The sequence below is a fragment of the Dipodomys spectabilis genome, unplaced genomic scaffold (assembly GCF_019054845.1).
Source record: "Dipodomys spectabilis isolate Male_0828 unplaced genomic scaffold, ASM1905484v1 ptg000006l, whole genome shotgun sequence".
Lineage (NCBI taxonomy): Eukaryota > Metazoa > Chordata > Mammalia > Rodentia > Heteromyidae > Dipodomys > Dipodomys spectabilis.
Window position 1 is genome coordinate 15,290,064 of NW_024870683.1, and position 21,640 is coordinate 15,311,703.

At 40.6% G+C, this 21,640-nt stretch overlaps 1 protein-coding gene across 2 annotated transcripts in view; it reads right to left on the bottom strand.

Annotated features, from left to right (window-relative positions):
* The window catches only part of Abca1 (ATP binding cassette subfamily A member 1), a 103,094-nt gene extending 102,440 nt beyond the window's left edge, over positions 1–654 (bottom strand). For both annotated transcript variants that reach the window (XM_042698565.1, XM_042698573.1), the window contains exon 1: positions 515–654. In XM_042698565.1, the coding sequence (XP_042554499.1) occupies positions 515–580 (66 nt within the window). In that variant the 5' untranslated portion in view covers positions 581–654. The remainder of the gene's footprint in view (positions 1–514) is intronic.
* Positions 655–21,640: the final 20,986 nt, after the last annotated feature.

Sequence of the window (21,640 nt, forward strand, 5' to 3'; positions counted from 1 at the left end):
TGCACTGAAGGCAATCTCAGGATTTTCAGGCCCATACTGGCCCATGCAGAACCCTACGGGAATCCTCCAGAGAAATAAGACAAGTCTCAGTTCTTATGTTCCTCCAGGCCTGTAGGCAAAGCAAAAGGAGGCAGTTCAAACTACTACAGAGAGCTGCAGGCGCTGATCTCTAAGAGCTGAGCCAGTAAGTCAATTGATTCCCAACTCCCAGAAACATGGGAGTCGTGAGATGTTCTAGAAGAGCCAGGTGCTCCCAGAGCTGCAGTGGAAGGAAATAGTGAGGTGATCAGGGACAACTTTCTGCCATGTTCCATAAGTCAGAACTCATGCCTGGGTACCTGTAGCACAAATTAAGCTAACATTTCTGCCAGATGCAAAGTTCCCTCTGTGCTAAGCCATACAGTCACATCAGGATTGCCTAGTCCAGCGTCCGCCATGTCAGCTTCCTCCTCCACTCCCAACCCAACACCATGGAGGAAGCATGACCGAACCCTCTGAAAAATCCCATGCTTACTGTTTGTCTTCTTCTGAAAGTCAGGTTCTTCCACAGCAGCAACCTCAACTGAGGCCAACAAGCCATGTTACCTCTTCTGGCACCCACAGTGACTGGTGTATGGCTCGGGAGCCCTGGAGGCAGTGGCTGTGGCTGGTCATTAACTGAAAGATAAAGCAGGAGAAAGAGAGAGAGAGAGCAGTCAATCATTACTACAAAGCCTACACCAATGAGAGCCATGGTTCCAGCCCTATCACCTGAGAGACCTCCAATACCCTAGTCAATGTCATGACCACTCCTCAATGAGCTAAGTCCTGACATCCAACCTCAGAGATCTCTAAACAATGGGACTTCGGAAGGTGTTCCGGCAGAATCATGTTAATTCTATTGGTGTGATCATTCAGAAATGAAAAGTACACCCATGAAAGCAGATGTTACCCTTAGGTAACCGCTCATTTAGGATGGAAATGGCACACTGGATCCTAGGGGCTTGTACCTTTCTTCTCTAAGAAAATGTATGCCTTTCCACAAAATTTTAGTAACTTTTATAAATTCTGCCTCAAGCCTAGAGTGACTTATGCTGTTCCCTAAAGCTTCTAGGCAGACAAATTTGCATCTGGTCCCAAACCTACATCCTTCAAGCTGATAGGATACACAGCATCATCAATAAATCAGTTTTCCAGTCTGGAAACCTTCAGCATGTATTAGATGACTGTGAGTAAGCACCAAAGAAATGCCAGCAACATCTGGCTTCCTGGTGATTAGAGACAGCCCAAGTGTTGAGCCTCTGTGGAAGGAAAATAGTATCCCACAGAGAGATCAGTCTCCTAAAGCAGGCCCCGATACAGCATCTGTGCAAGTCAGGGGCTCCCATGGTCAGCACATTTGCAGCTCACTTCTGGCCTTGCTTTACCTGCACCTGAACACAGATGTCAGATGTCACAGGGGCCTCCCTGGAAGAATGAACAGGGGATACAGCTTCTGTGTGGCCCATATGCACAAAAAAGACAGCTGTACTTATTTAATGCTGGCATAATCCCAAGCAGTTCAGCTAAAGTTAAAGGTAAGGAAAAGGCAGAAAAGAAAAAAAGTAGAAGAAGGAAAGGAGGCCCAGGTGAAAGCCGGGCTTGTTGGCACTTGGTAATCATCAGGAGGGTTGAAAGGACTCAATTACTGTGGCTCTCATTGGCTTTCTAATACAATTACTACAGTACACTGGGCACAGAAAACAACAATAGGATGTTGTAGCCCTTATAGATACAAAACTAAAAACTGGAGTAGTTCACACCTGTAATCCTAGCTACTCAGAAGGCTAAGATCTTAAGGTCCTTCCAGTCCAGGCAGGAAAGTTTATGAGACTTGTACCTCCAATTAACCATCAAAAGGCCAGAGGTGGAGTTGTGGCTCAAGTAGTAGAATGCCAGCCCTAAGCAAAAAAGCTAAGGACATCACCCAGGCCCTGAGTTGTGTGTGTGTGTGTGTGTGTGTGTGTGTGTGTGTGTGTGTGTGTGTGTGTATTTTTTTAAGGCTTAAGGTATCCAAAGGAGACCTAAACACACTGGTAGGATTTTACCTGTTTGTCTCCTGCCCCACAAGGAGTCAAAAAGTTCTAGAAAAGAGACTGGAGGGAATTTGCAGCATCCAGAAGAAAGGATGAAATAATATGGTATGGTATATTCTTACTTGGATATTAGCAATCTAATAAATCAGTATCAATTCTTCTGAGGCAGCCAGACCTTAAAATCTGTAAAGGACACAGACTTCTCCATCCCTACCCCTGAAAGTCTTTCAAGAAGACTTAAGTATGCCTTACCACACCCATTTTCAGCCCCTTGTTGTTCGATGTCATAGCACTAATATGACATTGCAATAAGCATGCTTGAAACCCTAAGTTGTTCTGAGAGTAGCTTAGGACAGGGCTTGCATTTTTAGAAACACAGGAATAAAGACTTGTTGGATTTCTCTGTTATTAAAGCTGCTCTCCGGGAATCACTTAGCTGATTGACAAGGTACATGAATCTTTGCTATCCCAAGGTAACACCAAGCTGGCTGTAACACAATATGCTATTAGAGAAGGGAAAGCAACCTAGCAGAAATGCCCAGACATGCATTAGCCCTGGCTTCCTCACCAAGTGTCCCTGACCAAAGCTTTTATGCTCTCTGAGCATCCATTTCCTCATTATAAAGTGGGGGTGACAATGTCTGCCTTATATAAACTCTAAGAATTACACAGTAACATAAGTTCTCAACACATTACCCGGCACAATCTAAGTGACAAAGAAATACAAGTTCCCTTCTCTTCACTTACATTTCTCCATTTTATAAGTGCCAGCTCATAGAAAAATGGTTATATTCTGTCCCAGTAGAACATCCCATTACTTCTAGCCAATCCACTGAATTTCTGCACAGGTAAATGGATACAGCAGCAACGATGGAACCTAAGTCACTTAGTGTTTGGGTGCGTAGGGCCAAAACCAAGTACCAAAGTGCCTACCTGAGCCCTGAGCAAAGATGTGAGAGAAAGAGAAGATGCCCCTCTACAAAGTGTCCATGAGAACAAGAAATAAAGACCAGGAAGCATTTTCTTGGAGAGTATGTTCCTCCAAAGTTGAGTTTCTAGGTCTCTAAAACATGGATTCATACACTAGGGTCCAAGGAGACACACACAAACTTTCTGCCCCAATCCCTCCAGCCCACCTTGGCATTTCCTGGTTTCCTGCACAATTACACACACACACACACACACACACACACACACACACACACACACACACACACACACACACACACCCTCATCTCAAAACACAGCAATCAATAGTAGAAAGAAGTCAATCCAAAGACAAGGATTTAGCAATGATTGAATTGTCCTGTCCAGGTAACTAAAGCCAAAAGGACATTTCCACATCAGTTTTCCAAGTGAACAAACAAACGAAGAAAAAAAAAAAGAGAGAGGAAAGAAAAGAAAAGAAACAGGCAGTCTTATGTACTGGATTTCTCAATGTTTCAAAATGTAGCACACATAATTGCTGCCCTTCTACACATTTCCAGTTACTGGCTGGAAAGGATCCCACTTGAGTCATGCTAGTCAATAGGTGCTTCTCATCTGATTCCTGATTCCCACAGTGGCCACTTCACTGGTCTCCCTGCTCCAGTCTTACCCCTACTCCTCTTCCTTTGACAAAGAGCCCTCAAAATGATTCAACCAAACCAAATACCCAAATATGTCCCCTCCCAACCCTTTGTTAGCCTCCACCACCCTGATGATAAGAGTCCAACCTTCACCAAAGCTTTCCTTGGTCCCATAATGACTCTTCAGTTGACTCTCACCTCTCTCCACCTGCTCTGCAATGCCCTAGAGAAGGACTCATGGACTAGGAATGGACTTGTACTCTCTTCTACCACTGAAACATCACTGGGCTCTTCCCTGGTCCTGACTACTTTCTGCAGCACTGTCAGCCTTGCTAATTCCTCCTCCACTCTGCGTCTCCACTCAGCTGCAGCTGTCTAAGGAGTCCCTTCCTGATCACTTTTTCTTCTAGTCACCTGGTCTAGGGGCTCTTCCTCAGTGCTCTCGACAATTCTGCTTTCCCTTGTGAGATATGTCCAGCAGTAATGTTTCTAGCTCCTTTATCACTGTCTTCCTTGGTATGTAAAAGGTATCAGGGAATATGTGTGTGTGCTTCATTAGTTTTAAAAAAAAGGATGAACATGAGAAATAGTGTCTCTGAATTCATGATGGTACTATTCCTGGGCCTGTGCTAACTGATTTTTCATGCCTGATTAACTGATTCTGGCAAATTGTCCCCAGAGAAGGAGCTCTGTGTTCAGCAGGCTCCTGCCACATTGGAGAGGGTCACAAAGGACTACTAAGTTTCCCAGGGGACTCTGCAGGCATAAAACATAAATGAATCTAAGTCTGTTTCCTATAAAGTAGGAAGTAAAGAGCAAGCAGCTGTTCCCAAGGCCACTGGGACCATGAGCTTAGCTTCCAATCCTCATGCTCAAGACCTAGGCATCCTCTCTCTCATTCTTGTTGTCAGTCACCCAGGTAGACCCTCCCCCTGATCTCCTGATAAAATTTGGTGTTTTGCACATCTCAACTTTGCTTTGATCAGTAGGGACCTGAAGGAAGTGGTTGATCAAAGCTTTGATTACTCTATTTAGAATTTTTTACTTCTGCTACGGCTGGTATTTTGAAGCCACTCATATCTATAGAATACGTAAGACTGCTGAAATACAGCCTTCCCAAATAAGTAAAAATGCTTACTGGTTGCAGAGAAATGCAAATCAAAACTACATTATCTGACCACTAAATTTAAGTTAAAAAGTGCCAGCAAGTATGTGGAGCAACCAAAACTCATCACACAGACCCTAGGAATGAAAAATGGAAAAGCCGCTTGGGTAGTTTGGTAGTATCTTAGAAAGCCATACATTTGCTTACAAAGTAGCCCAGTCATCCCATCCCAGATATTTACCCAAAAGAAATGAGAGCAGGTGTGCACACAGACTTTTGTACATGTTCACAGAAGCGTTACACAAAGCGGCCCCAAACTGGAAGCAACCCAAATAGCCATCAGCAGAAGGAGATATAAAAATAGGATAGTATTTGGCAACAATAAGGAACAAATTACTGATACATGTAACATGGATAAATCTCAGAACCTTATGCTAAAATAAATTAGCCAGACATAGAAAACAAACAGGATATACTGTCTGATTTCATTTATATAACATTCTAGAAAAGGCAAAGCAATAGAACGCTGGTCAGTGACTGGGGGGGGGGGGGTAGCTATAGGATTATATAACTGTGTACATCTGCAAAATCTCATCAAACTACATACTTCAAAGGAATGAATTTTACCGCATGTAAATCAAGTATCAATAATCCTGACACCAAAACAATCTGCCTTTTATTATGACAGCTAATATACCCAACAAGTCAAATTAAGCTGGGAAGATCTAAGAACTGTATAATAAAAAGACTGTCTGATGCCTTTAGAAGAGATAAATAGTCACCACTATTTATTTATTCCATGAACAACGGCAGCATTCACACTCCCAGCCTCTCATGAGCCACAACAAATATTTATTGAGCACCTATCACATGCTGGAGCTTCAACGGGGAACAAGAAAGGCAATATTCTGTTTTCATGGTACTTCTAGCAAGAAAAAATAGACAATGTTGGGAAGGAACTCCTTTCTGATGAAGCATCTTTAGGAGAGCAAATGGATAGCCACATGCTACCCACAAAGGGGACACTTAAGTAGCACCAGGATTATATAAATTATTTCCACTTTTCTCCAAACCAAAACCTGAAATGCCAGACAGAGTCGATGATGCTGGCAAAAGCAATAAGAAGAAAAAGCAAACAGCTTCACAGGAAACCTGGTGGGAAGAGGAAATGATGTCCTTTGTCTCCCCACACTCTCCTCCTCACTCCCTTCCTGGCCAAGACATGTTTTCCTTTTGAACTTGACATGTAACTTTCAAAAAGAGATGAAAGAAGGAAAAAAAACTATAAAATACAGAGAACACAATAGAAAGACATGATAAAAAAAAAATACAAGGTCGAAGGTATCCTTCAATTTGGTGTCACTAAAAGAAAAACAGGAACTCCTAAGGTCACCTCTGCCTTCCAGCCACATTCAGGTATTGCTGAATGCAATGAAATGCAGATAGGGAAAATGTGCATGCATTCACACTGCTACCAGAAACTCTTGTTTTAAGTAACAAAAGGTGAAGCAGGACCTGTTCCTGCCTGCAAAAATACTTTATCACTGCATCTGAGCTGTGAGCACTAATGCTGGACTCCCAACCCTAGGGTGGCAGACAAACCACACACCTCAGCCAGAGCTGGTTCCTCAAGAGCAAAGTCTCCAAGCATGACCACCCACAGAGTTCCCGGTGTCACTGGGGCAGAGAAACCCCACCCCTCATGTTTCCCAAGTCTGGGTTCCACTGGTTTGCTGTATTTGTAGGCACAATGAGTATCTAGAGATTGTGGAGATCTACCCTCACCACATCCTTTCCAAAATCTTACAAGGTAAAGAAGCTGAGGATCCCTAGTAACAACTCATTTATCTAAAATTTAGGGTTGGCTCTTAGGTTACACAAGAAATTATCACATGACTCTTCCCAATAAGCCATTTCTCCTATGAGTAAACAATCATTTTGCTCACTAGTTCTACCCAACCAGTTCACATATCCTGAATGTGCAGCCAACAAACTAATTGGCTTTTTTTCCACAGCAGTGGTTATTTGAGTTATTCCCTCTAAACTTCAAATAAACAAATAAATGTTTCTGTTGTCTGGTATATGTGAGTATTCTGCTTTGCTAAGACAAATTTCACATCGTTACCAGCAATGAGCTGCACACTGAAATTTCTTACAACAGCTTAGTATCTGTCTTGATGAAATTGTTTGTAGATGTCCTTACTTTTTTTCTTTTTTCTTTTGTCATACATGGAGCTTGAACCCAGGGCCTGGGCGCTGTCCTTGAGCTTGCTCTTTTGCTCAAAACTAGTGTTCTACCATTTTTGAGCCACAGCACCACTTCCAGTTTTTAAGTAGTTAATTGGAGATCAGCATCTCATGGAAACTTTTCTGCTTGGGCTGGCTTCAAACCTTGATCCTCAGATCTCAGCCTCCCGAGTAGGCTAGGATTTTAGTCATAAGCCACAGGCACCTGGCCGTAGATGTCCTATTCTTAATTGAGGTAAAATGGACAGATTAAAACTCTAAGAAATGTACTCATTATCTTGCCCATGTAATTGTAACTCCTCTGTACGATATTCTCACCAAAAAAAAAAAAAAAACTCTGCACATTCATAGTGATTTAGGTGTTTTATATCAATGAACAGCTTGCCAATAAACTACAAAGTGTATCGGACAGGAAGGGAAAGGTGCTGGTCCTAAAACTCATCTGATTGACTATTCATGAGAAGTTGACGTAAGCCTAAGAGTCATGAGATTCCAATGTCTCATCTCCAGAGAGATGTATGAGGACCTGCAATCATCAGATATAGGATTTATAAACCCAACAAAGCATTTTTGCTTTGAAAAGACTTGTTCTCTGACTGCCTCTCTGGATGTGTCTCTGGATCTTTAGTCTGGGAAAAGCCTAATGAGATTACTACAGGTCAGAAGACCTGACTAGAACAGGCTCTCAGCATCCAGGATTGAAGACAGGATGTGGCTGCCATTTGGTAGGAGGGGATTCTGAGTCATCCATGTTTTCTCTGGGGCTGACCCATTAGCAATCTGGTAAGCCTGGAGCTAATTTGATTGTTTTGGTTTAACTTCACTGGTTTCCAGATGCTAATAGGGCTAGGTCCTTAAGGCTGACTTTGCTAGTGTCCATTAAATCCCAATCCAATTCCAACAAAAGCGAATCACAGACAGCCATGGGCTGGTTCACTGAGACCTCTGAAATCTTGTCTGTACTTAGACTATAATTTTCTAGCACTTATCATTGAGAAGACAGAGGGGAAGAAATCTCTCAAGGTAAAAATCAAGAAAAAAAATGAAGTCATCTTTGCATTACACAAGAATTACTTCAGTATAGAAGAAGCTCTGTTAACACATTATTACCCATTTAAAAATATATTGATCCAGTGATATTTACTAATTCCAGTCATCTACAACTTATGGAAAAAAATAAATGTATTATACAGACTTGATTATTAATAATTACACATAAATACCCTTCATAAAAATAAGATTACAGATAAATACCCTTCATACATCCTGGATAACGTATTCAATTTCTTAGAAAAAATTATTTTCAATACTCAGTTTTTAAAGTGATGCCTAGGAAATGAATCCACAAAAATTAAAAGAAGAAATCGATGAATGTAGTACAAATCTGTAATTAGCCTTGGAAAAGCATAATTTTTCATGATATCAACAATTCTATTTTTAAAGAAGATCCTAAAGATTTAAATCTATTCCAAACATGTCACCAATACTTGGGACAACCAATGATATCCATTACTCTTATCATTCCATTTGCTACTAGCTAAATCATCTCAGGACTTAGAAAACTCTCAACAGCCCATCTGGAAGCAGATTTGTTCTGAACCCAAGCCCTTCTATTATTGCAGTAAGATTATGGAGAAATTCTAACAAAAATGTTAGAGATATCCCCTCCTCTGCTGATTTCTACTAAACTAGGACAGGGAAACCTTCAAAGGAAGACTTCAGGGAAAAATGCAACTATTTTACTTTCTCCCTGGTCATAGGTAGGTAGCACCTAGGAAAATGGATCTTTCTCTTAGCTAAGAAACCTGTTACTATTATATGTCATGAGAGGAAAAAATCAAAGTTTTCAACCATAATCATATCGGAATAAGAGGAAGTTGAAGAGAGGAATTCATAAATAGCATCTGTGCATGAACAAGCAAGCAAGTCCCCATTCTGCAATCCTTGGTTTACAGAAAAACTATGACGGTGATGATATAACGTTCCTTATTGTCTTAGGAGTATTTTTCCAAGAGAAAAAAAAATGGCTCACAGATAGTGCCAGCAATGATCACTTTGTTTGGCTTACATCTCTGAAGGCTCTTCAGACACAATCTTTTCTTAGTCTATATGCTCAAAAGATTTGGGGGTCAGACAAACCCAAATCTTTCACTGTCCTTCCTTTCCTTTGGGCCTATTCTCTGACACAGCAAAATCCCCAACCTGTTGCTTTGGATAAGCATAGGTTAATTGTAAAAAGGGGTTTCATTGTGATAGTGTCATGCATGCACATAATGTATTTAGTCAAACTCACTCCTTCTACTACCCTGTCTTATGCTCCCTCCACATTTTCCTTTTTAAAATAATAATGTTATGTTTTCTTGAATTAACTGGTCCAATAGGAAGGAGGAGGCTTTGGAGAACTGCCTTTGTACACTCACAGTGTTACTCACTGACTCTGGGACCCTAGAGACTTTGAGCCCCTGGCAGAGCTAATAATGTATATAAAACATTCATCCACTTCCTGGAAGAAATTAGGTGCAGTACACATAGCTCTTATAGCAATGCGTGCCCACTCGGCAGGATACAGCTTTTATCCATAGTGGGAAATCAAGTGGGCAGGTAATTAAAGGAATTGCTCTTCTCTCTCTCTCTCTGTCCAGACATTTCCCTCTAGAGCTTTTCCAGAGCAAAGCGCAGCTCTCTCCAATGTCCAGCTTACTTGGCAGAGGTGAAAATGCCACCTTGGTATCCTGGTACCACTTCTGACCTTTTTTTTTTTAAATCACAAAATCCCCTTCCCAAATCTCCACTATTGGGCCATTCAGCTACCACTTTACACAGCCACTTCTGCCTTCCCCCGAGTCTTCAGCACCTGCCTCAGGTTTCAGGTCCACCTCATTTCTTCCATCCTCTACGGTGATGAAACCTGGGACTTGTAATTCCACCATCTCTTTTCAGCTCTACCTATAATCATTTCCACTTGAGCCCAGTTAAGTGGCAAACCATGTAGAGCAATCTACTCTTGTCTCCGTATGTTTTTCTGAGTCCAGGATGACCTGGTACTCCAAAAACACTTGTGAAATGAAGACTTCTGTAGTAAAAACTGCAGAGATAAGGACAGGTTTTGTTCTTTTTTTTAATTAAAGCAAGCACACTAAAATAACAAATCAGAGCTTTCATGGAAAGAAAAAGTTCAGGTGGCACAAAACCATGACATTTATATTAATCTCCAAAGAGCAAGAATTGTCAGGCTGAGTCTGCAGAACCCCCAAGAATACACCAGCTTTACAAAGGACACCTTTCCTAGGAGTTCAACCTAGAATATAAGACTTGTATCACTGCTCAGGAGCTCTGAACTCTAAACACACAGGCTCAGGTGAAGAACTCATGCAAAGAAGCCTTTCAACACCTGGATGTAATTTTTGTACTTTAACACTTTTGCCCAAACAAGTCATCCAGTCGGCAGGCTCCTGTCCACTTCTAACTCGGAAAGCAGATGAGCAACTCGAGCTTCTCCAGAACAACCAGCCAGCTCTTAAAGCAGCGCAAGCAGATGTCATGTGACTAAGACGCCTCCATTTCTGCAGTGCAGTGTCAGCTAATTAGATGAGTGGGAATTCTGTCAAGGTGATGGACTTGCTGAGCCTGTAGACACAGGTCCCGCTCTCTAAACTTTAGAACTAAAATCCTTCTCTAGAAAAACCAAAGCAAACAACTTTTCTGGCAGCCTCGCTAACTTAAAGAAGACGAATATGATCACAAGTCTCAATCCACACACTTGAGATTCTAAAAAAAAAAAACATACAAGCTTTTTATCTTTTCATATTAGCATTACAGAAACTATTATTTGAGGATTACTTCAGGTGCAGGGGAACTTTACAAAACTGAATAGTTCTATTTTGTTCCAGTATATCAAGATCCTATGTATTGCCTACACGAAGTCCTTCTGATGTGAAGATTTTCACAGATCAAATCTTCTGTGTGCCAAAGAAAATATACTGAAGGAAAACATGGAACTAAGCTATCGAGTATAACTTATGCTAGCATCCTTTAGTGAACTGTGGTTTTATGGTGGCATTTAAAACTTCACACAAGGGCTGGGAATGTAGCTTAGTGGTAGAGTGCTTACCTTGCATTCATGAAGTCCTGAGTTTGATTCCTCAGTACCACATAAACAGAAAAGCCGTAAGTGGTGCTGTGGCTCAAGTGATAGAGTGCTAGCCTTCAGCATAGAGAGGCTTAGGGACAGTGCCCAGGGCCTGAGTTCAAGCCCCGGGACTGGCAAAACATCAAATCAAAACAAAGCAAAACAAATATACTTCACACAAGCCATTTTCCAAGCAACAATGACCTAAATGCCTGTCAGCTGAGTGATGCCAAGGTTGTGACTGAGGACAGAGTACTAGGCTTGCTCTACAGGCTCTTGATACTACCCTGGCCTAAGAGAAGCCATTTGAATCAAGGATCAGACCAGCCTCCCTTGCTCCCCATAGGAGAACACCATGCTGTGATCAGGTGAAATATGACTGGAATTGTAACTGAAAAATGCCACCAAATCTGCAAATCCTACAAAACTGGCAAATGAATAAACGCAATTTGACAAAGTAAAATGGAGGAAGACCTTAAGGTCCTCATCACAATTAACACATTAACATAAAAAAAAATACACTTACTTGAATCACACCTAATTGTAAAGAGCCAAAATTAACATCAGGATTTTATAGGTTTACATAAGAAATATGCCTAAGAAACCATCAACATTTGGGATTTTTACACAGATTTCCTTCTCCTTAGAACTCAAAACAAAAGGGTAATTTTTATTTGAGAAAGTATAAAAAAAAGCTCCAATTGTAAAACCCCTTAAGATTCAAATTGGCCCAACAGACAGGATAAATAACGAAGGCCAGTAAGTGTTCAATGAACAATTGAAGCTGAAACGGAAAGACTCTTACAGACACAAATTTTTTTTCTCTCCCAAAAAGCACTATAAAGATTGTTCTCCATTTGTATATATTAGAAAAGAGGCTGGATTAAAGTGAAGAGAAACTAAGACTTTAATTTCCAATTAATGGCAGAGTGAATTTAGCAAAGCATTCTACCACTATGGGCCACAGATAGAAAAGAAGTCTTGATGAAGAGACTTAAAGTGGATAATCTCCTAGTAAAACTGTCTGGAATCCTAGGGATCCAGAAACTATGTGTGCACCTGAGAAACCATAATACTTAGACTCACAATGTCACACATTGCTCATGCATTGCTGGTATACCAGGACACACCTGATATCAAAATGTGTGTGGAAGCCCAGAAGATAGAAGTATTCTTTAAATGTTCAAGGAAAGGTAACAGGGAGGAGGAAGCATGAGAAATTCTGCTAGACTCTGGAGTTTGATGTCTGTCAAAGGCCCATGTGTTACAGGGCTGGTCCCCACAACAGTGTAATCAGGGGATGGGGCCTAGTAGACATTTAGGTCTCTAGGAGTCCCCTCAAAGGGGACTATGGGATTTTAGCTTCTGGCTTCTTCGACTTTTCCCTTGTTTCCCCATTCCCTGGCCATGAAGCTTAGACGTTAGCTCTGCCAGATGCTACCACCATCACCACAGTAGTACCTCTCCACAGACCCAGAGTAACAGGACCAATCAACCTTGAGCTAGAACCTCCAAAACTGGGAACCAAAAGAAACTCTCGTTATAAGTTGATTATCTCATGTATTTGTTATAGTGATGGAAAGCTTCCACCATAAATATGGCCAGGTCTGTAAAGCACATACTCAGGAGTGAGCAAGAGTTGAGTTCAAATTCAGCCTGTGCCATTAGCTAGATAGGTCAAGTGCACTATCTGAAAAATGGGGTTAAAATAGACAACCTCAGTATTTCCCCCACATGTGAGAGTTGCAGAAAACAAATGCTCAAAGGATTTTAAGAGATGAACAGGCACAGTATAAACTGAATTACAGAATAAGAAAATGTTGTTCTCTTCAGAGCCTCTTAGCCTTTATAAAACTTTTATTACATTAAGGAGAGCGTTTTTGTTTAGTTTTCTTTTTGACACCTCTTTAACACTTTGCTACTTTCCCTTTTTCAAGAAAGCGTGAGCAGGCTTCCAAGTTGGTTAGTGCCTTTGAAAAAGAACATTTTACAGACAGACTGCAAAATAATTTTTCATTCTAGTTTATTTTTTAATTGCCGACTTATGACAACTAATACTGGTTTTTAGCTTGCAGGACTAATGTAATGCTGATTTCAAAAATGTAATGACACAAGGGTTGGAGATGTAGCTTGGTGGTAAGATGTAGCCTGCTTGGCTAGTATGTACAAGGCCCTGGGTTCAATCCCCAGCACCACCAAACTGTAGTTTTATACACACACACATACACACACACACACATATGCACACTGGTTTAAATAACTTGATCCATACATTACACCTATCTCAGAGGAAGATTAAATGAGTTAAAGAGATAATGTTTAGAAAGTCCTATTCAGATACTAGGCTCTTATTACCCATGGTATAGTTGACAGGTAAAAATCTCAGTAGGTACAAAATACAAATTTAGGAACCAATGCAGATAAAAGCAACATGGCAGAAGAGTGGGAGATCCCAGAAAACAAAGTCAGAAAAAAGACCACAACCTGTAGAGAGATTCATTTAATATGTCAATCAACTCTGTAAGAAACTCAGGTGGACTTCCTTCAAATGTAACCTATAAACGTGTGCCAAAGCTGTCAAAACAGATCAGCATCTAATCTCAAAGAACCTCAAATGCCAAGCTCAAAAAGAACATTAATATGGTGGACCCTTAAAGTCTTTTGACATTTGTTCAGAACCTAGTACTTCACATGGTGTGTGGTGTTTAGCACATATTTACTGAGCAAATTATTTCCGTTTAAAAGCACTGTTTCTATTTTAGAACACTTAATTTCAAGGTAATGAGTGTATTTTGTTGCTCTATTGTTAATAGTATATCTTCCTTTACCTGGTACCATAAAACAATTGCACTCCAGCTAAGGCAAACTACACACCTCAGATCCCAAGGCCTTGAGTCTGCAAGTGAAGAAGGGTCTGCATATCTGTCTAGACTCATCAGTCTGGAACTTCATTCCTCTCTGCTTTCCCAAGGAAAGCTGATGCTTTCATCACTATGGCCTTTGTGTCAAACTGGGATCATCTAAATACCAAATCAAACCAATTACAAGCTGCTACCTCCTCCAACCCCAGGGACTCCTGTCCTCAAGAAAGCAAGCCTAGTTTGATTCCTGGTTAAAAATAAATAAAACCCTTACCCTGGTACCCAAAAAGAATTTTTGCAAACCAACCGGGAACAGGGTAGGATACCCAATCAATTTCTTAGCAGCAATTTCACCTATCTACTACTTCTGTCCAGAAGCTCTTGTTCCTTTACGCCCTTCTTCCCTTCTGTCCTAAGTATGTTACAATTTCTAAAGCATCAAATTCAGGATAATGCTTTAGAAATAGGTGCATCTTACCCATATATCCCCAATGAGCTTCTTCCAACATACTTAGAAATATCCTTATAAGGTACAGTCCAATTCTCTTCTTAGGATGATGCTGACATTCTAGCAAATCTTATAAAAAGCAAAACATACCCACAATATGTATGTGGAGATAGATAGATAGATATAGATACATAGGTATATAGAGGGGGAGAGAAAGAGAGAATATAGACATTTTGTTAAAGAGATTTTAAAGAATCTCCTTCTGGTTGTGTGGTTCAAATCTCATCCACTCCATGCAGATAAACATTCAGCTCCTCCATCTTCCTGTCCTTCCAACATCTCCCTTCTTTCTAGCCTCACTCTCATCAGGAAGGCTCTAAGGCTGTACCTGGGTGTTTCTCACCTATAACTCAAAAGCCCATGATGTGTTCCACTCAAACTTAGCATATCCATCCTTCAGAATATATCTCTGAGTGGTCCATTCAAAGGGTCATCTTTTCTCCTAAATGGAGCCTTTAAGTCAGAGGATATAAAAAAGCTTGTCAGCTAGATTCATCTTATAGACCAGCAACGTAAACCGCAGAAAAGTAAAGTGACTTGCCCAGGGCCACATGGCTCCTTAGTAAACTTATGGGTATTCATGAATATCCCTATACTTATACATAAAATTGGGATTTATGAGCCTCCACATAATTTTTCTAACAAAGAATCCATAGATTTCAGTATTACCTCAAGAAAATCAACTCTCTCCCCAGAAAAAAACAACTGATCATATGCATATATTTTTAAAAGTTGAACTAATATCTAATTGTACCATGTTCAAATAGAACACTAAAAGAATTAGTGACTCAGTATAAGAGTGGAACCTAGATTAATACCTGTCAACATCATCATCATCATCATCTATTTTTTCTGAGTATGACATATCAGCACATTACAAGTAATATGGGATAAAAAAAACTGAAGGGAAACAAACCAAAAGTAAAATTTTTTAGTCATTGAAAATGCCAGTATAAAATCATAGGCAATATGTCAAACATTTTATAAAATGCTTTACACTGTAAACACACATACACACACACATGTTATTTTACAGATAAAGAAATAGAACCCAAGAGAGATTAGCAACTTGTCTAATGTCAGATATACTCTGCTAACAAGATAAAAATTTCAACTATGGGGGCTGAGAAGGTGGCTCAGTGGTAGAGTGCTTGCCTTGTATTCATGAGGCCCTGGGTTCGATACCTCAGCACCACATAAGCAGAAAAAGCTGAAAGTAGTGTTGTGGCTCAAGTGGTAGAGCACTAGCCTTGAGCTGAAGAGCTGAGAGACAGTGCCCAGGCCCAGAGTTCAGGCCCCATGATCGGCAAAAAAAAAAAATCAACTATGTTAATTAACTCTTCATAGATTAATTTTCATTAATATCATTCATACTTCAAGATGCCCTCATCCTATTAATATATTATTTTTAACTGATTTAGGAAGAACTAAGAAAATATGTTAATTAACTCTTCATAGATTAATTTTCATTAATATCATTCATAGTTCAAGATGTCCTCATCCTATTAATATATTATTTTTAACTTATTTAGGAAGAACTAAGAAAATATTCAAGGTAGCATCAAAAGTCTTATAAATGGATTGGCTACTAGAAAATTCCACCTAGGGAATGTCATATATTACCATAAAACACCTTTACTTCAAGACTGAACAGATAAAATGTTTTGATTCTAGATTCTTTTTGGAAGTTGGATTTGACATAGAAAATACTGCAGAATTATTAACTCATATATATAGTTATAATTATAGTTATATATTGTTATACATATTGTTATAGATTTACATACATATGTAAATTTAATGCATGAGGTTATTCTAGTTATTCAGAATTTTGAAAAAAGTATTTAAATTTCTAAATTATTTTATTAATTACTCATTAATCAAATAAAGATGTCATCCAACATACTTAAATGTGGAAATGTCACATTCTATATTTTTTTTTCACATCACAGCTGGCTCCAAAAGGGAAATGAAACTGGACAGAGTAGAATTGTTTGTCCTACTAAGACTGATCAGACCCAAATAACTTAAATATGCATGAAAATTTATAACTCTTTCATAAACCTAGCCTAACTACAGTTATTTGCAATATAATTTTATTTGTAACACTTTCCTATGATTATCCCATCAGCATCAACCTAAACAGTCTTTTAGAACACTGGAAGCAAATGTGGGGTTCCCAGCCTCCTCTGACTGCATCATTACAGTCAGCATTTGTTAAACTCCTTCCACATCAAGGGGAATAAGTTAAGGGAGAATGAATTAAAGTCTTCTCTCTAGAGAAGCACACATGCCAGAGGAAGACAAATACTAACCAGTTTTGAAAAATAAAATACATGACATGAAGAGTGCTGTAATCCAAGTCCCCTGAGAGGGTAAAGAAAAGGTCAATTAATTTTCAGAGAATGTCCTGCAAGAGGTATGGATCCAGGCAAGTGTCAAAGCGGGAGGACAATCCAATCAGCCCATAAAGGAGGTTCACAAAAACCTGGAGGATTTTGTATTGAGTTCTTAGCTTTATTATATTTTAGGAGCCAAATGTGTGACAACTGCAGTTAACAGCAAATGCTCTTTGCTTTGAGAGAATTTAAAATTTCAAAGGAATTCAGAGTAACTGAAGGCCGTGGTGTTAAAGCACTATTATATGTGAGATTCTCATCCTCCAAGTTAGTGCATTTCTAAGTGTACTTCTCCAAATATGTATATTGTAAACTATTCAAGGATCTATTAAGTTTTTATTGTTATTATAAAGGTGATATACAGAGGGATTACTCTTACATAAGTCAGGTAATAAGTCAAGGAACTATTTTTAAAAGGAAGAATCTCCTTCTGTATTTCATTTATTTTAAAAAAAAACTTGCCATTTTGACAAGGTTTTTGCCCTGCAATTGGTAAACTCATAGCCAAACTACTTACAACACTACTTGTTCCTCTTGAACAAAACCTATAACCAGTCTACTTAAGTTGCTTCCATCTAAATTTCATCTATAAAAATAATAACAGTACCTACCTTGTGGGCTCTTCAGAAGAATGAACTGAGTTATCAAATGTAAAAACCCTTAAAATGTCCAGCATATGGTAAGTCAATGACAAATATAACTGTACTGAGAAGTGTTTAGTAAGATTCCTAATTTGCTATAAAATTAATAAGAAACTCAGTTCCCCATCCTATTTCATTGATTAAAACTTATTTATTTACATTTTATATATGGCAGTACTGGCCTCTTACTTGCTAAGCAAGTGCTCCACCAACTGAGCGTAACCCAAGTACTTTTTTTTTTTTTTTGGTGGGTTGTGGGGCTTGAACTCTGGGCCCGAGCACTATCCCTCAGCTCTTTAGCTCAAGGCTAGCGCTCTACCACTTGAGCTACAACGCCACTTCCGGTTTTCTAGAGGGTTTATTGGAGAAAAAGAGTTTCACAGACTTTCCTGCCCAGGCTGGCTTTGAACTGTGATCCTCAGATCTCAGCTTCCTGTGTAGCTAGGATTATAGGCGTGACCCACTGGCACCCAGCACCCTACACTTTTGCTTTTAGTATTTTTGTGTTTACTTATTCTTGTATAGGGTCTCATGCTTTTGCTCTGGCTGGTGTGAGTCATACATCCTCCTACCTTCAACTGCCTAGTAACTGGAATTCTAGTGCTGTACATCTGGTCCTGATATTTCGATTTCTTAAGGCATATTTTGAAACTCCCAGATAAATAAACCCAACAAAAGGCTAAATTTGATTTCGAGATAGTAACAAAGGAACAGCTCATTTCAAAAGGGTCCACATTTATATTTTTTTAATAGGCCAACTAAAGACCAAAATGTATGATAACCAAGTTAAAAATTCACCATAAGATTAACAGTCAAATGAACAGTTCTCCCTCCTTTTCCTTTGTTCCTTGTACTTTGATAGGCAAATGCTCCATCATTCCATTTCCGATCCTGTGTAACACACAGGAAAACCCTTTGAGATCACACATGACTCACAAATCATTGAACGAAGCAACAGTAACATTTCCATTTAAAACCAAGTTTTAAAATATTTGAGTTGAGCAAAAATATTACTTTCTGTTCTTTCCACAGTGTTGCAATCCCTATGCAACCAAGGTCTCTGCGTGCTAAAGAGAATTTGGCTGGCCCACTCACGGCAACACGGGAAGTAAGCTACCCACTGGAGATGCCGATATGGGCTATAGCAGATGAATGCACAGAACAGGGTGGGCATTCTTCAATGCTCCTTGCTCACAGCAGTTGAAATTGCATCAACACCTAGCTTAATGTAGGAGTTAAAAGAATTCTAGAACTAAACTCAAATCTAAGCTCTGCCCCTTGCTAGGTATATGGTCAGGGACAAGTTAGACTCACAGCTTCTTGTCTGTAACACAGGAGTAAAGAATGGGCTTATTGGAAAGATGAACATTTGAGAAACAGTATTTGACACATACTGCCCTACTTCTAATATATTTTATATATATGTGTGAGTAAATATATATATAAAACAGCCTTGACATTTATGGTATTTCAATTTGCATATGTAAAGATGATTGCAGATTTTAGTGTAGGTTTTCTCTGAGCACAATTAAATAAAACATTAATTCAAAATGATCTTTTAAGTGCTGATGCTGTGAGGAACATACCATCAGGGACATATAGCTGCATTGTTTCTTTTTTATGACAAAATTATTTTCTTTTAACAAGTTGTACTAAAAGGCTTCAATTCAATGCATCAATTAGTACAATGCATCCTGATCAATGTCACTCATTGCATCGTTCCCCCTCATCTCTCTCAATCCCACCTATCCTCTCAAGTTACCTGGGTCCATTTTCATATATGTACATTGACTGTTATGATTGTATTTGCCCATTCTTATTTCTTTAATATCTAGACCACAACTAAAGATGAATTTAGACGTAGGGGCATTTAAAAGTGCAAAAACATCATGTGTTTTGGTGTTCTCTAGATCTCCAAAAGGCTCATAATTTAAAAAGTTTAAGGGAATGTCCATCTAATGAAATAGCAAAGCTCTAACAATAAATATAGCAAGCATAAACATTCTGATTTGTGGGAGAGAATGTCCCTTTAAAAATTTAAAATATTCCCACTGCTCTCCATATAGGTTAAGTGGTACAAAACAAATAGGAAGCTGACTTGCTAAGTCTCATTCTATTTCATTCATTTTTAATAATGTTTGCATTGGAGCTTCCTTCAGAGTTGAAAACACCCAAGCACTAATCACTCTTTTCCAATCTTAGACTAATGCATTGTCTCACACCAACTGTTAAAAAATGCTCTAAGCCAAAATGTGTCCGGGGTCCATTACAAGCCTGCATTTAGATGCACACTGAAATACTTATAAGAGTTGAGATTTTTAAATGATCATCTACAGCAGGCACACACACACAACACAGGCAGTCTAGCCATAATTAGATATGTCATACTGTCACAATGTAGTAAGTCACTATCAGTATGCCATAATCACTTTGCAAATGAACTCAAATATTACTTTATTGTAACAGTAAAGCTGGAAACCTCTGGTTCTTCAGTTTCACTGTTCATTTTCAAGCAAGACACTGATTTGCTGTGTAGCCAGTGCTTTCCAAATTATCCCTATCATTAATTCAGTGGAAGCTACTGAGAAAAAGGCTGACAACAGAAACTTCCTACTTGAAAATTGTACTATGTAAGGAGATTCTACTCAGGAACATTCTCCATGTGTTCTCACTGTCTTCCATGCAGGAAAAGTTTCTCAAAAAAAAAAAAAAATCCTATGAACAGCAGTAAGCCTCTGTTATTTTGTGTTAGGTGTGAGAAAAAACAGGCTGAAATAAAAGTGGAGAAACTAAATGGTTTGAAAACTAAGACTCTTGGGTATAGGTTCCAATGTATTATGGTAAAGGAACCAATTTAACTCTTGCTCTTGAAATTGGGGGACATTTTGTGCTTTGTGGGAGGTGGTGAGTGAGCCATAGGAGGAAAGTAATACGCTGATTCTCAAGGCCAAGAAAAGTTTTTAAAAATATCCACTACGCCAAGCGCTGGTGGCTCACGCCTGCCATCCTAGTTACTCGGGAGGCTGAGATCTGAGGATCCGTGGTCCAAGGCCAGCCGGGCAGGGAAGTATGTTAGACTCTTATCTCCAATTAGCCATCAGAAAGCTGGAAGTGGAGCTAATGACTCAACATCGTAGGGAGCTAGCCTGGAGCAAAAACAGCTCAGGGACAGCGCCCAGGCCCTGAGTTGAAGCCCCCTGATTGATGCCCCCCCCCCAAAATCAAATATATTCCCTATTACATGGATGTACACCCCCCTCACCCCCATGGAGAAGATCTGGGTTTGAAACCCCGGTGGTGTCAGTGTTGCCCCTAGAGAACCCCACCACGGACGCATCTCCTTCGTTCTTTTTTAATAGTCCTTCTTTCCTTCCTTCTGGTCAATGCAGTGTTGGAGGGACAAAAGTAAAAACAGATAAATAAAAGGACCACACTTGCACACAACTTAGGCACTGGCCAGAGAACACCACCCTCCCCCCCTCCCCCCCCCCGCCCACCTCCATCTCTCGTTTAGCAATGACCTAGGGGTCGGTGGGGACACTGGCGGGCAGGAGGGGGCGGTGAACAGTCAGCCCCAAAGCCTCGGGGTTCCTCCCAGCCACCGAGGTCTCCACCAGCTTCCCAGATGGCACTCCCGGGTAAGCCCGCCGCACCATACCCCGACCACCCGGCCAGGAGGCGCTGCCGACCCGTCTCCAGGGGCCCGGCAGCCCGCGCCCCGCCCCCCACGCCGGCCCGGCCCGGCCCCGCCGCCCGCCGCGCTCGCCAGCGGTGCGCCGCCCGCCGGGGTTACTCGCGGTCATTCCTCCGCACCACCCGGGCCGGGCCAGAGGCTGCGCCCCCGCCCCCCCCCCCGGGATGTGCAGCCCAAAGCAGGCAGACGGGGGCCGAGATGGGGGAGAGAAGGGGGGAGGGCACCCCAGCGCCGGCTTCCCACCGGATTCTCTGAAGTTGTCTGCCCCGGCAGGCTCGGGTGAGCCCCGTAGGAGACCCTCCAGTCGGACCTCGCCTCCCAGGTCAGACAGACAGCCTCCGGGCTTCAAAGAGCGACCCCCACCGGGGCGCACTTTCCACTCGAGTTCTTCGGGCACCCGTCTCGGGGCGCGCGGAGCCCACCCAGCTCCAGGT